At 42.1% G+C, this 13,457-nt stretch overlaps 1 protein-coding gene across 4 annotated transcripts in view; it reads left to right on the top strand.

Annotated features, from left to right (window-relative positions):
- Nucleotides 1-6,240: 6,240 nt before the first annotated feature.
- Nucleotides 6,241-13,457, top strand: part of LOC123498501 (broad-complex core protein isoforms 1/2/3/4/5-like) — a 24,317-nt gene continuing 17,100 nt past the window's right edge. The window contains exons 1-6 of one of the 4 annotated variants that reach the window (XM_045245657.1): nucleotides 6,241-6,344; nucleotides 7,429-7,620; nucleotides 8,013-8,651; nucleotides 8,837-8,963; nucleotides 10,076-10,191; nucleotides 10,547-10,786. In XM_045245657.1, coding sequence (XP_045101592.1) covers nucleotides 7,534-7,620; nucleotides 8,013-8,651; nucleotides 8,837-8,963; nucleotides 10,076-10,191; nucleotides 10,547-10,786 — 1,209 coding nt within the window. In that variant the 5' untranslated portion in view covers nucleotides 6,241-6,344; nucleotides 7,429-7,533. Of the gene's footprint in view, nucleotides 6,345-6,521; nucleotides 6,552-6,854; nucleotides 7,077-7,396; nucleotides 7,621-8,012; nucleotides 8,652-8,836; nucleotides 8,964-10,075; nucleotides 10,192-10,546; nucleotides 10,787-13,457 lie in introns of those variants that run through there. The other 3 variants (XM_045245658.1, XM_045245659.1, XM_045245656.1) reach the window with 3 other exon arrangements.

Below are 13,457 nucleotides of genomic sequence, written 5' to 3'. Positions count from 1 at the left end.
TGCATAGCATCCGACTAATTGTGCGACAAGTAATTTCCTGTACCCTACACATAATACTCGGCAGGTGCAGTTCAGCTCTGAGGACTTCAATCTGTGCAGTCCTGGGGCATCCCAAGATTATCCGCATGGCTTCATTCTGTACAAGCTCCAGGGGACGGAGTTGAGTGGCACTAAACTGTATCAAAACAGAGACGGCATAATCAATAAGGGACCGTATGACTGATATATAGAACATTCTTAGGACTGGAATGCCCGTCCCCAGGCCCCTGTTGGCTAGCAGCCAAAGTGGTGCTAGTCGTGGCAGACAGAGGTCTCGAACATAGTGGACGGCTTGAAGAGACTTCCTAAAGCTCATCTGAACACCCAGGTACTTGTGTATATGAACTCTAGGGATGGGGATGTTATTTACAGTGGGCAGCCGAGAGACCTTCCCTTTAGCTTGAAATTTTGTTTTACATTCATTAATCACTAGTCCCATTTGGACACACAACACTGCCAGTTGTGACAAAGTAACCTGGAGAATCCTGGGTGTGGGGCATTGGAGGAGTATGTCATCAGCATAGATGAGGACCTGGGTGCCCTGCGGAAAGGAACAGCACGCAATTTTGTCCATTAAAACATTGAAAAGCATTGGACTAAGGACTCCACCCTGTGGTGTTCCAAGCTCAAAAACTTCCTCAGAGGAGACTGCATCTTGAAACCAAACCTGTGCTGTTCTATTGTACAAATAGTCCCTGATCCATCCTTTGACATCTTTGAGAATGAGTTCCTCCATAATAACATCTTTGTTGGCCCTGTCAAAGGCACCCTTGAGATCAACGAAAGCTCTGCAGGTAGCATCCTTATTTATAAGACACTCAACAAAACAATGACTAGTAGAGTGACCTTTTAGGAAGCCATGTATATTGCCAGAGGGTACATGGCCCACCTTGTATATAAGCCTGTTCAATATTACCCGTTCCATCATCTTACACAGACAGCTGGTGAGAGAAATAGGGTGAAAAGTGCCATCACCTTTGGGTATTGGGATGACGATGGCTGTTTTCCAAGAGTGGGGAAGCTTGCCTGCAGTGAAAGACATGTTAAATAAATCCAAGATAGGGTTGTCTACCTTTACCTCCGGGAGAGCATTGAGGATATCATAGGTGATGCCATCCTTGCCAGGAGCTGTTGACTTGCCCAACTTGACTGCCGAGAGGAGTTCGTCATGCGTGATAGGCACACAGGTGTCGTCCAGCAGAGGAACACTGTGGCAAAGCAACTCCATCCTTCGTGGTCTTTGCTGATCAAGCGCCTCCTGGTGTTCCACAGGAAGGCCAGAGAAGGATGAGGCTTCCTTCCACTGCAAGATGAATTCTCGTGCCCTGCCTGCAGGATCAGAGTCACACACCTGCCGTCTGGACTTGCCCCGGACGCTGTTGACATGGTGCCACACCTCCTGGAGGGACCGAGTCCTGCGCACCTTGTCCAGGAAGGAGACCCAGTACTTCTTCCTTTCCTGCTGCCGCAGATCCATGAGGTGTCGATCCACGGTAATCATGGCATCCCGTGACTCTGTGTCTGCTGGGTTGAGCTGCCAACGTCTCTGGTAGGCAGCGAGCGTCTGTTGGCAGTTCAGTATGACAGGGTCGGTAGCGTAAGTCCAGCGGCGTGGAGCATGGACCTTTGCTGGAACCCTTGGAGTCGCGATGAATCCCTCGATGGTGTGCAGGAATCCGTCGTACAGTGCCTCTGCATCAGCAAAGCAGCCCTTCACGGCAGCGTACCATGCCACCACATGGACGACGAGGTCCGTCATCCTGGATGGTGGCACCCTCAAGCGCTTCCTGGGCACTGCCGGGGCGGACTGCACCGGGAGGGTCGTCTCCAGGGCGAAGTGGTCGCTCAGCAATGACCTGACAAGATAAGTTTGGGCAGTATACGTTGGCATATTGATGAGGGCTACATAATCAAGTCTGCCTCCTTGAACATTTGTGGGTGTGTGGTCCCCAGTAAGTACAGCTGTATCTGTGGTGTCAAGGAAAGCCTTCCAGCGCACACCATTGACATTGGTGGTGAGGTGGCTTCCTAGTTCCTTATGCCTGGCATTAAGGTCATCCATGATAACACTCTGCTCTTCAAGAACATACTCAGGAAAATTTGCAATATTAAGGGCACCAGCATGAATGTGCATGTTTACAAAGTAAATAATTTTACCCACAGTGTGTAAGCAAACAGTAATAAATTCAATACCCTCAGTGACACACCCTAAATATAAGGAAACTCAATAAAAAATACGCCCAAAATATACAAAATAAACCCCGAAACATTCGATCCCGTGCACGACACCAGGAGGAATTAAGAGGAAAGAGATGCTAGGAGGGAGAACAGTTATAATGTGGAAGGCGCGAGTGAAGGAGGAAGAGGAAAGTAAATTTGACATACAAGCAGGACAGTCAAGTCAAACTGTGTACAGGACTGGTGGAGACTGTTGCTGCTGCCGTCGCCGTCGCCGTCGCTGTTGAGCTAGAATTTCTATCTTAGCATTTGGAGCTTTTATTTTGTATTTCAAGCTACAACTGAGTGTATCATTTCACGGAAGCGCGCTTAGATGCTCTTTTGATTTGTCACACTGTCATTGAGTAAAATGTGTTGATTTTATAATAAGGTTTAGTCTTGTTAAAGTTAGATATTATAGTTTTATTTATTTATTTATTTATTTGTTTGTTTATTTTTTTACATTTGGTGGTGATGGTGTAACTTTTTCTAGATTGCAAAGTGAGTTAGCATGCTTGTTAATAAGTCAACATGGCCAGACTTAACAGTGGTTTATAAAATGTTAAGATTTTAATGTTTTTTTTTTTCTAAAATTTTTCATGAAATCACTTCTGATTCTCGGTAAGTGTTGGATGCCTGAGAAGACAGTTCATACTGTCTTAATTTATTTTATGTACTGTACCTGTGAAGTTGAAATGGCTAGACGTTTCACTACTTTTAATAGTGAGAATGTTTTAATACTTTCTTACTATACTTAATTTACGCTTTTCTTTGATACTAGTTAGGCTGGGGATGTTTCAGTACTGTGGATATGATACTATATAAAATATCCACCTGCCCCTGTGACGTCATCAAGTGGGCGGGGCCTGGTTCTGTTGCCGCCTGTTGGCAGTGATGCGCTTATATTTGGTATATTTAACATTGTTTTCCAGTCACCGGGTGCTCCTAAATGGAGCTACATGATTATGCTATGCTATCAGTCGTTCATATGTGATTGTCATTGGTGGGTATTGGTACGGTGAAGGCTTAAGTGAGACAGAATGGTGGTGGTGACATCAGGTACGGGCGACTGAAATTGCAAGTCGGAAAACTTCACATAGTACCGGACTTACCATTAGACAACAGTATAGGCGGTTGCTTAGGGATCCGAGTTTATGGGGGCCCCATGAAATTCCTCATACACTTAGGGTTAATAGTGGTTTTTGTTACCGCCCATCAGGTGGTTGCAGGACAGTGAGACCCTCACGTTGACGCGATAATATATATATATATATATATATATATATATATATATATATATATATATATATATATATATATATATATATATCGGTCAGAACCTGTTGACAAGAAACACCACGATAAAAACAATACAATAAGCGCGTTTCCCTTTGGCAAGGATGTAGGTGAAATAATTAGGACCCCTCGACGGGTCGAATCCTTATATTACACCCACATTCCCACCACATGAGAACGGCCGTGATATAGGTAGCCTACGTATACATTATGCGAGACTAAATACACTATGCGACACTAAATACGATAAATAGCATGCGGGGTAAATACGTATACGTCTGAAGGTAGTGAAGGACGATGAACTCAAATGTTCGGGTCTACGGCACGTTACAGAGGAGATGACGATGTTAATGTGTACTCTGTGATAGCTTGCTATGGACTGCGCAATGGTGTGGAACGGCATGAGGCAGTGACCTCACTCGCTGACCCAGGAGTTAACATAAGAACATAAGAAAGGAGGGAAGCTGCAAGAGGCCGACAGGCCTATACGAGGCAGTCCCAGTGTGCTTAATCTACCTAATTCCATCTATCTTCCCCATCCATTTATTTATCTAACCTTCTTTTAAAGCTCCCTATTGACTCAGCCCTGACTACATGCCCACTGAGACTGTTCCACTCATCAACCACTCTGTTTGAAAACCAGTTCCTTCCCATTTCCTTCCTAAACCTGAATTTTTCAAGTTTAAACCCATTATTTCTGGTTCTGTCCCCGCTACTAATCCTAAGAACTACATTCATGTCCCCTTTGTTAAAACCCTTATACCACTTAAATACTTTTATCAAGTCTCCTCTTAACCTACGTCTCTCCAAGGAATGCAGACTAAGTTTTTTTCAGTCTCTCTTCATAGGGTATATCCCTCATTCCCTGTATCCTTTTAGTCATCCTCCTTTGCACTGACTCCAATAGAGCTATGTCCTTCCTGTAATGCGGGGACCAGAATTGTACCGCATAGTCAAGATGTGGCTTGACCAGCGCCAAGTATAATTTTAGTAATACTTCGGGACTCCTGCTTTTAACACTTGAGTTCCCTATCTATGGGACAGGACTCAGCACTTTCTACCTTGTAAACAACTTACAATCTCTCTCTCTCTCTCTCTCTCTCTCTGCAGGCGATAACAGTTTTATTATTTGCACACATTTTTTTCTTTATTAAAATCCATTTGCTAAAATGCCAACAGAATGATTATCCTATTAAATGTGTCTCGGGGCCCCCTATGGATGTTTAAAGGAAACGGGGCAACTCTTCAGTCCCCACTATATTGGATTAGGTGCGGTTGCGGGGCCCCTATGCCTACCTTTGCTTAGGGCCCCCAGATCCCTAAATCCGCCCCTGGCCACACATATAGCTACTAGAAAGTATTGACTAGTTAGCAGCTAGGCTTACCTTAGCCTGAAGTGAATGTACTATACAAATAACTACCCGCCAAGATGTCCTCCTCCAGTGACGATGCGGCGGTAACGTTGCTCTTCTTTTGGCGTACTGGAAGAGTCAACAGAAAAAAAAAAAAAAAATGCCTGTGGATATATCCCTGGCTAAGTAGAGGAAAAAAAAAGGAGTGTCTATCACACACTAATATTAAGAACATTATGCACAATTGCGATCAAATTAAATCCTGACAAGTCTTTAATCCACACTTCCAACAACACCCTGCATTAAGGGAAACAGTTCTTGTAGAGTGGCAGTTATTTCGTCGGACGACGATTTGCGCAAATTTTTTTGTTTTGTTTTGTTTTACTGTGTAATTCATTTCTGGGGTCCCAGATGTGTTCTTTCTTCCCTCACCAATTCTAACATCTCTATATTTGGAAACCATACTTTCAAAGCTTACTCCGTGACTTCATGACGTAAATAAAGTCGCAAATCTACTGAACAAGACCAACATGTTGGTCTTATTTTGCAACTGGTTTTTCCAGTTCCTATAGGCACTGATATTCGGTCGAAAACTACCGAATTGCAATTTCAATAGCAAATTGACACGTACGTGTAAGCCCGCCTTTGAAATGAGTAAGAAAAAATGAGTTAGAGAGGCGGGTTCACACGTGTCAATATATGACTGAAATTCACACTGAATATCGATTGGAAAAATCAGTCGCAAAACTTAAAAACAAGATCAAAATGTTGGTTTCGTTCAGTCGATTTGCGACTTATTACGTTGTGACGTCACGGAGAAAGATTTTAAATTGTGGTGTCGATGTAGAGAAGATTTTGGAGTTGGTGAGGGAAAAAGAGCACATCTGGGACCCTAAAAGTTAATTCTACAACAACAACAAAAAGAAGAAAAAAAAAAAGCTTGCGCAAATCGGCGTTCGATGAGATAGCTGCTGCTCTCCGATGAATGCTTCCCTCTTTGCAGTGTGTTGTTGGAGGTGAGGATTTAATACCTGTGAGGACTTAAGGAGGGGGGATGTACGCATATTTCTGACCCAAAATGAGCGATCGGACTACTTTGAGATAAGTGTTTGATCACCTCCAACATCCTGCTGACAACGTGTATACAAGGTTTGGAATCTGTCTCTGGCCTTTAATATTGATGCAACGTTTATGCTATGGCATTCAATCCTACTAAAGGCAAACAGCACGAGCCTAAATAAAATAAAAAACGCGAGACTCAGTAATAGCCCAAGAAGATAAAGTTAAATGACAGAAAAAATATAAGTGTTTGATTTTAAATAATCTAATTCTTCGTGTTCAACAGGGTAGGGTGACAATAAATACTTTGCAGGTCGTACTCGCCCAAGGAAATTCCCGCAAGACTCGCTGCGCGTCGGCGCCGCCTGGACCATGGCCCAGGTGGGTTATAACACCTTAACTGGCCCTGTACTGCCGTCACAGGGGCCGTTAGGAGGTCTTGGGGGTAGTGGAGAGCTAGGATGAATGGTGCAGCATGTAGTGGGCGTGGTGAGAGAGGCTTGCAAGTACCTGGGGCAGTCCAGGGGAGGGGGGAGGGAAGCTGTGATGGCCGCGGAGGGAGGGACGAGAGACGCCAATCTTCCTAACGTAAATTAATCACTTGACGAATTATTAGTACTCTGAACCAGCCTCTCACGCCACTCTGCCGTAACCTCCTTAAGTCATTCTACTCCCTCTTCCTGGCTGCATCCTTCAGCTGTCCTAAAGAGCTCCCTCCGCCTGTGATGCTAATGAATTGCTATTTTTGTCCTGTATTTCTTGGTGTTTAGATGCTAGGGGTGTGCTGATTGATGTGACATTGTTTTATTATAGGTGATGGAATATTGTAAGTGGTGATGGTGGTGGAGGGGGTGGGTGGTGGTGTTGTGAATACTGATGTGCGTGTAGTGGTGGTGGTGGCGGCGGTGACGGTGAGGCATTGCCGTATGGTTGATGCTAATGTCAGAATTGGTGTGATTGGGGAGTAGCTTGTGTTGTGTAATGTCCCCGGTGTCTGGCATGCTCGTGTGAGGCTCATGGTGGAGGAAAGGCTGATGCAGGAAGGTTTCTCTTTGTTCTGGGGTGTCATGGAAAGGTCAGGAGTTGCAGTACAGAAGGCTTAGCAGAGATTTGGTAAGATAATTAATCTTTTGGCTCATTTCATCAGTGCTGGCTACTACTGGACACTCATTTGACACAGTGTGGAAATTGTATGAATTATGATAGACTAGTGTATTATTTGATGTTTATTTTTTATGTCAAGTTTATTTGAAGTTTATTTATGACAAATCAAGAAAAAGTAGAATAGGGTTGGAATGATTTGAGTGGATACATTTTTGAGCAAGGAATTAGTAAAGTGATAATTGGATAGCTATATGAGGGATTTGTACATTCATACCCTTGACTTATGCAATTTCTTTCTGTTGCTGTTGTTGACTCATGATCCTTAGCAGTTGCTAGATCAATTGCTTTTTTTCATTTCCAGATCTTGTCAAGAGAAGTGACATAGGCTGCCCAGGAATTGTGTGAAGGAAGATAGTAACTGGATGTGTGTGTGCGCGTGTGAGTGTCATCTCTGCTGGTGTGAAGCATGACAATGGACACTGGCTTACTCTCCCTCAAGTGGAACAATCATGGAACAACTTTCTTCCATGTTTTGTCTACCATCCGGCGCAAGGTAAGCCTTCTTATTTTTTAATCTGTTGGGCATAACTTGATGAGGTGTGATGTATTATTTGGGAATCATTGATAAGTTGCATCCCAGTGTACTTTACTGCCTGACCTGACAAGCTTTGAGGAAGATGACCACAGGCAGTCTGAGCAGGTAGGCTCTGGTGTAGGTGGGGATGGACTAATTATTAGGCAGGAGTGATTTCTGCTGGCACTGAGTGCTGAGGCATCTCTACCATTGCACCAGTCACCATAAACAATAATGACTCATGATTAGGAAAGCCTTTATTGATGTTTTTGATAATTTTCTGCTTTAAAATTAGTGTGTATGTATTATTTGAATTTTATAGTGAAGACTAAAGTAATTGTGATATATCTCTCTCTCCATGTGCCTTGCAGGAGTCCTACAGTGACGTGACATTGGCATGTGAAGGCAAGTTTTACCCAGTGCACAAGCTGGTGTTGTCCACATGCAGCGAGTACTTTGAGGAAATCTTCAGCCGCACGCAGTGCCGGCACCCAGTCATCGTGCTCAAAGATGTGAAACACGGTGAGCTGGAAGCGCTGCTCAACTATATGTACCTGGGTGAAGTGAATGTGTTACAGGCTGACCTTGCTGGCCTCATTAAGGCAGCCGAGTGCCTCAAGATTAAGGGACTGGCAGTGCCAGATGAGGCACCAATATCCCGTGTTAGTGGTAGCAAAGAAAAGCGTAGTATTGGAGAGGCTGGTAGCTCTTCCCAGTCCAAGCGAGTGAGGCAGGATGAGGGTGGCCTGCCAGGCCAGGTCTATGAGGATCCTAGGACCCAGCGAGGGGACCACCATCCTGGCAGGGAGACGAGGGAAGCCTCGCGCACACACTCGGGGCCACGGCCCCCCTCGCGCACCCCTGAGGAGGGTTACCCTTTCCCCACCTCTGTCCCTAGTCAAGATGTACCGCCACGGGAAAAGCGTGAGGGAAGAGAATCTCAGTCTGATGGGGAGAGATCTAGGCACAAGGAAGGACCCCTAACCCCAACTCCTAGTCAGTCCTTGGAGGTAAGCCATTGCATGTTCTTAGTCACTGCACTGTATCTCCTAACCCTTTGTGAAGTTAGGTCAGTCTCTTCACAGCAAGTGTCTCATATTAGCTTATGTTTATGGAAAGTATATTGTTTTGAGAGGTGTTATCTTACTCATTTTATAATCTTGACCTGATATAAGCTCTCCCTTCCACTGTACAGGTGCTAGACCATGATGAACCCCCTATAGTCAAGACTGAGGTGCTGGAGCAACCCAAGGAAGAAAATGAGAGTAGTGAAGACCTGCTCAACTCAGACAACAGCATTGCCTACAACCCTGCATTACAAGGTGTGGGAGTGTAATCTGTTGTCTGTTCGCCAGTCATAGATGGTCTTCTCTTTGTCATATGGCCCTGGATTGTGATGTGCTTCGGTCATTGGTTCCATTTACTCACACTCAGTCACTGCCTCCCAAATTGACATCTGGTGACATTTTATGAATCTAATTGTTAATTTTCATTGCTGTCCCAAAATGGTGTTTATAATGCAACAGTAAGGTGCTGTCTTCATCTTTGTTTATTTTTTGTTTATTTTTTATTTGTTATATAGCATTGGACTTATTAGATATTTGAACTGTTATAATGTCTTGCCCTTGCTACACAGAACTGTCACTGAAGGTTTGAAATTTGATTGGTGTCATGGTGTGGGTTCATAGATGTGGACAGAAACTGTGTGAGGAAGTGAGCGTTGAGAAAAGAAGAAAAAAATTTTTTTTTTTGAGTCCCAAGAACCGCTTTCCACTATGAAACACATTTTCATCAAGGTCTGTAACCAGACTTGCCAGTCACTGACTGTCATATGTATGGCAAGTGACAAGTTACTATTGGTCTTGGTCACTGAATTTTATTATTTTGTGTTTTTCCCTGTCATGTACTTAAGAACAGTCATGGATGGGACTCATTGTTATGCTCACTGGATGTTGATTTAATAATATTAATGACAACTGCAAAGCAACATGAGTAAAGTCATTACTAGAAGAAATAAGTACACTTTATTATAATATTCAAGTGTTTATGCTTTTTGAGTCCCAAAAACCGCTTTTCGCTATGAAACACATTTTCATCAAGGTCTGTAACCAGACTTGCCAGTCACTGACTGTCATATGTATGGCAAGTGACAAGTTACTATTGGTCTTGGTCACTGAATTTTATTATTTTGTGTTTTTCCCTGTCATGTACTTAAGAACAGTCATGGATGGGACTCATTGTTATGCTCACTGGATGTTGATATAATAATATTAATGACAACTGCAAAGCAACATGAGTAAAGTCATTACTAGAAGAAATAAGTACACTTTATTATAATATTCAAGTGTTTATGCTTGAAACAGGGAACAGTATGTTTAGATGTTAGTATCTATAGCAGAAATTAATTAATAAGCCGTATCATTGTGTGTTACAGGTGATGGTGTATCGGAGGGCACTCAAGGGTTTGAGCCACAGGTGTTGACGTCTCAGCCACAGACGATGGAGGAGCTGGTGGCACAGGCCATGCCAGGCACCTCAGGTCTGCAGGGGGTGAGTGTGCTGTCATACATCTGTTTGTCCAGCAGTTGATCTATCCTTTACAGTAATAACCATAATTGTAAGTCATTTCTTTCTCATGAATTAGGAAATACTTTAATGATTGCAAAAATATGAAAAGATGTACCATATTTCCTTTCCTTTCTGTTGTTTTGTATGACTTTACTTGGTAGTAATATAGTAGTCTGGTTCTCAAGCAGAGGTTGTCATATTATTTTTCATAAATCTAGAAGATATTTTTAATTTATTTGATATGAAAGCCAGTAATAAGTGGTAGGTGTTTATGGTGTGCAGTATCTTACTGATGTTGTGTTGACATTTACACTAACAGTGAGTGGGTCTCCCACAGGACTCCCTTGTAGGTTGGGGTGCGGGGCAGGGAGGAGGTGGGGCTGCTAGTGGAGGTGGGGACCTGACCAGGTTCTCATTAGATGCCTTCCAACTTGAGGACTCCCAGAGTGGTTCTCAAGGTTCTACACAACAGCAGCAGCAACAACAGCAGCAGCAGCAACAACAACAGCAGCAGCAGCAGCAGCAACAACAACAACAACAACAGCAGCAGCAACAACAACAGCAGCAGCAGCAGATGGTGAGTGTTACCCTTTAGTCTAAGTTGTTCACCTTAGCTCCAGGAAGGCACTTCAAACTTGATCAAGACATACCAAGTTTTCTGAAAGGTTTTCTTACGGATTCACCCCATTTGTCAGATTAACACTTCATTTGCCCTAGACTAGTGAAAAAAAAAATAATAATCCACATATCCTATAAATGAGTTAATACTTTCTAATATTTAAGATATTCAGTTAAAAGTAGTTCTAGCAGCAGTATCACTGAAGGGAAGCATCAGTGCTATACTGGCTTGATTGATTCTTTAAAGAAAAATTAAATGAATAGATAAATAAAAAAAGATGCTGCAGTTGCCTCAGCTCAGTAATGATGTACATGTAGCAAGGCACAAGCCTCTTCTGAACTTTGCCCAATCTTAAACTTATACTCTGTGCAATATTTTTCTTATGTCAGTTTATGTCATTCTCCTTAAGACAGGGTGTCAGTTCTGGAAATTCATAGTATGTAATTGAATATAGATTGAAGAATCTACTAGTAATGAAAATTTTCCATTCCTTATTTTATATAGCATTATTACATGTACAGTATAAAAAGCAGTATGGGTGGGAGAAGAATACAGTTTAGTGGGCAATTGTGCATTTCATGTATATATTATGTTTTATCCTGGAGCTTTAGGTGAACAATGGATGTTGGGAGGCTTGAGTGCTGCTGGCTGGATGGCTGATACATATATTCTTGTACCAGAACTCTTCTGCTTCATAAATGCTCATGAAAGTCACAAGTTTCATTGCCTTGTTCTGTTGCCAAGGAAATGAGTATTCTTCATCAGGCCACAGTATGATGCCAATTACTCATCAGAAGCAAATACTGCATTTGTTACAGAGTCTTTGATCAGTGGAAGATTTAAAGGTTACAAATTGTTTGGTGGGTTTCAGCACCAAGAAGTATGGTACATTTACATCCTTTAAGTTTAATTAGAAAACTTTTTTTTCATTAACTTCAATAATTAATAGTTTTGCAATATGATGTATTTAACAACTTACATGTGCATTTTGTCTTGTGTATTCCATAAACCTGTTGTGGTGAAAAGTGGTCTACACCACACCCTTAGAGGTGAACAGGTGGATGTGTAAAGGAAAAAACTGCAGGATAAACTTACGGCAGCAGCTTAGTGCTTATTTGATATCTTTGTAAACTACAGTAAATGCAATTTTAATGGGGTCACTGGGCAACAAGTTTAGGGATTCAAAATCTTGATTTGCTGCTTTCATGTTACTATCTTAACTTGATACACAGGTGAATATTAAGATTTTTTTATGCACATGGCTCATTATAGGCTCAGAAACTGTTTCTTAAATGTTTTTCAGTGTGTACACCAATATGGAGTACATGACACACTGATACCTAGCCCCTCATGGCCAGGAAGATATTATCACATGAGTTAATGATAATATTTAGTTTCATATTTATGGAGTATGGGTATAGAACATCAAGTTTAATATGAATGACCCAAATCTCTGTGGTGGGGAACACCTTGGCTGAACACTCTATAGCCAGATTGGAAGAATACTCTTATAGCAGCCTTGTTAAAAGTGGCAAAGGGACAGAGTGTGAGGACTGAGAACTCTTTCCTTCACATTTTAAATCCTATTGTGTGACAGAGTTGGCTGATGCCTTATCTTATTTTTTGCACTTCAAGGGATGTACTGTCTGGGTATAGAAACAGTAGATAAGTGTTAATGAGTTTAATAAGAACGGACAAAGAATATATATCATGGTTCCTTAAAGTGAACCCTTGACTGCCTAAAATATACTTTTGGCAAGATTACTGTTCATGTGCATCCTGTACATCCAAGCTTTACCTTTGGCTTGGATGTTTCATAAGTTTGTTCATGCCTTGAAATTAACTTTTTGGTTTCATAATGGAGTCCCAGTAGTGTACAGAAAGACTGTGGCGTGTATAATCTGTGTCGTGACTACCAATTATATCACATGCTTGCCCATATTCCTTGCAGACAGTCACTGCCCTAATAACATTTATATGCTTTTCTTCACCAGCACTCCTTTGTAAGTTTTACTTCTGTGCTGGCAGCATGCTGGTAATTTGTAAATAATTTAAAGGGTAAGATTTACATTATAGCTAAGACATTGAGAATACGTATTGACTGATAGTGTCATACCAGCTGTTTGATCCACAGACATTACTGCCTTATCCTACACTCCCTTTCCTGTATATTAGCAATGGACCTACAAAGAAGGGCATTCTTAGTAGTAACTGAATAGTAGAGGTAGCAATAAGAGGAAATTTTTCTTATAATGAAACTTGTGACCTACACAGCTGTCATCTTCCTTATAACTGCTCACCGTTGTGTCAAGGGGTGTTGGCAGTTATTTGAATTCTATGGAAAAACAGCATTTAGTATACAGTATCTGCCTTCCATATTGTGGAGATATCTTTATGTACACCATGCTGACAACCTCGTGAAGGGAATGTTTGAAATAAGATGGCCTACTTAACCGACACATGCAAACATTCCTGAAGACAAAATTTAGTTGAAGCCTATCATTCAGTGCATTACTTGTTTATCATTTGTATTTCTCTTCTATTTAATCATCCCAGAACTTTTTAATCCAAAGCCTCTTTCCTTTTGATCTGTATGAAACATGCCCTCCTATTTCTGCCTTCTATCCTC

Source organism: Portunus trituberculatus, chromosome 48 (assembly GCF_017591435.1).
Source record: "Portunus trituberculatus isolate SZX2019 chromosome 48, ASM1759143v1, whole genome shotgun sequence".
Taxonomy (NCBI): domain Eukaryota; kingdom Metazoa; phylum Arthropoda; class Malacostraca; order Decapoda; family Portunidae; genus Portunus; species Portunus trituberculatus.
This window is presented reverse-complemented; position numbering and strand designations above follow the sequence as displayed.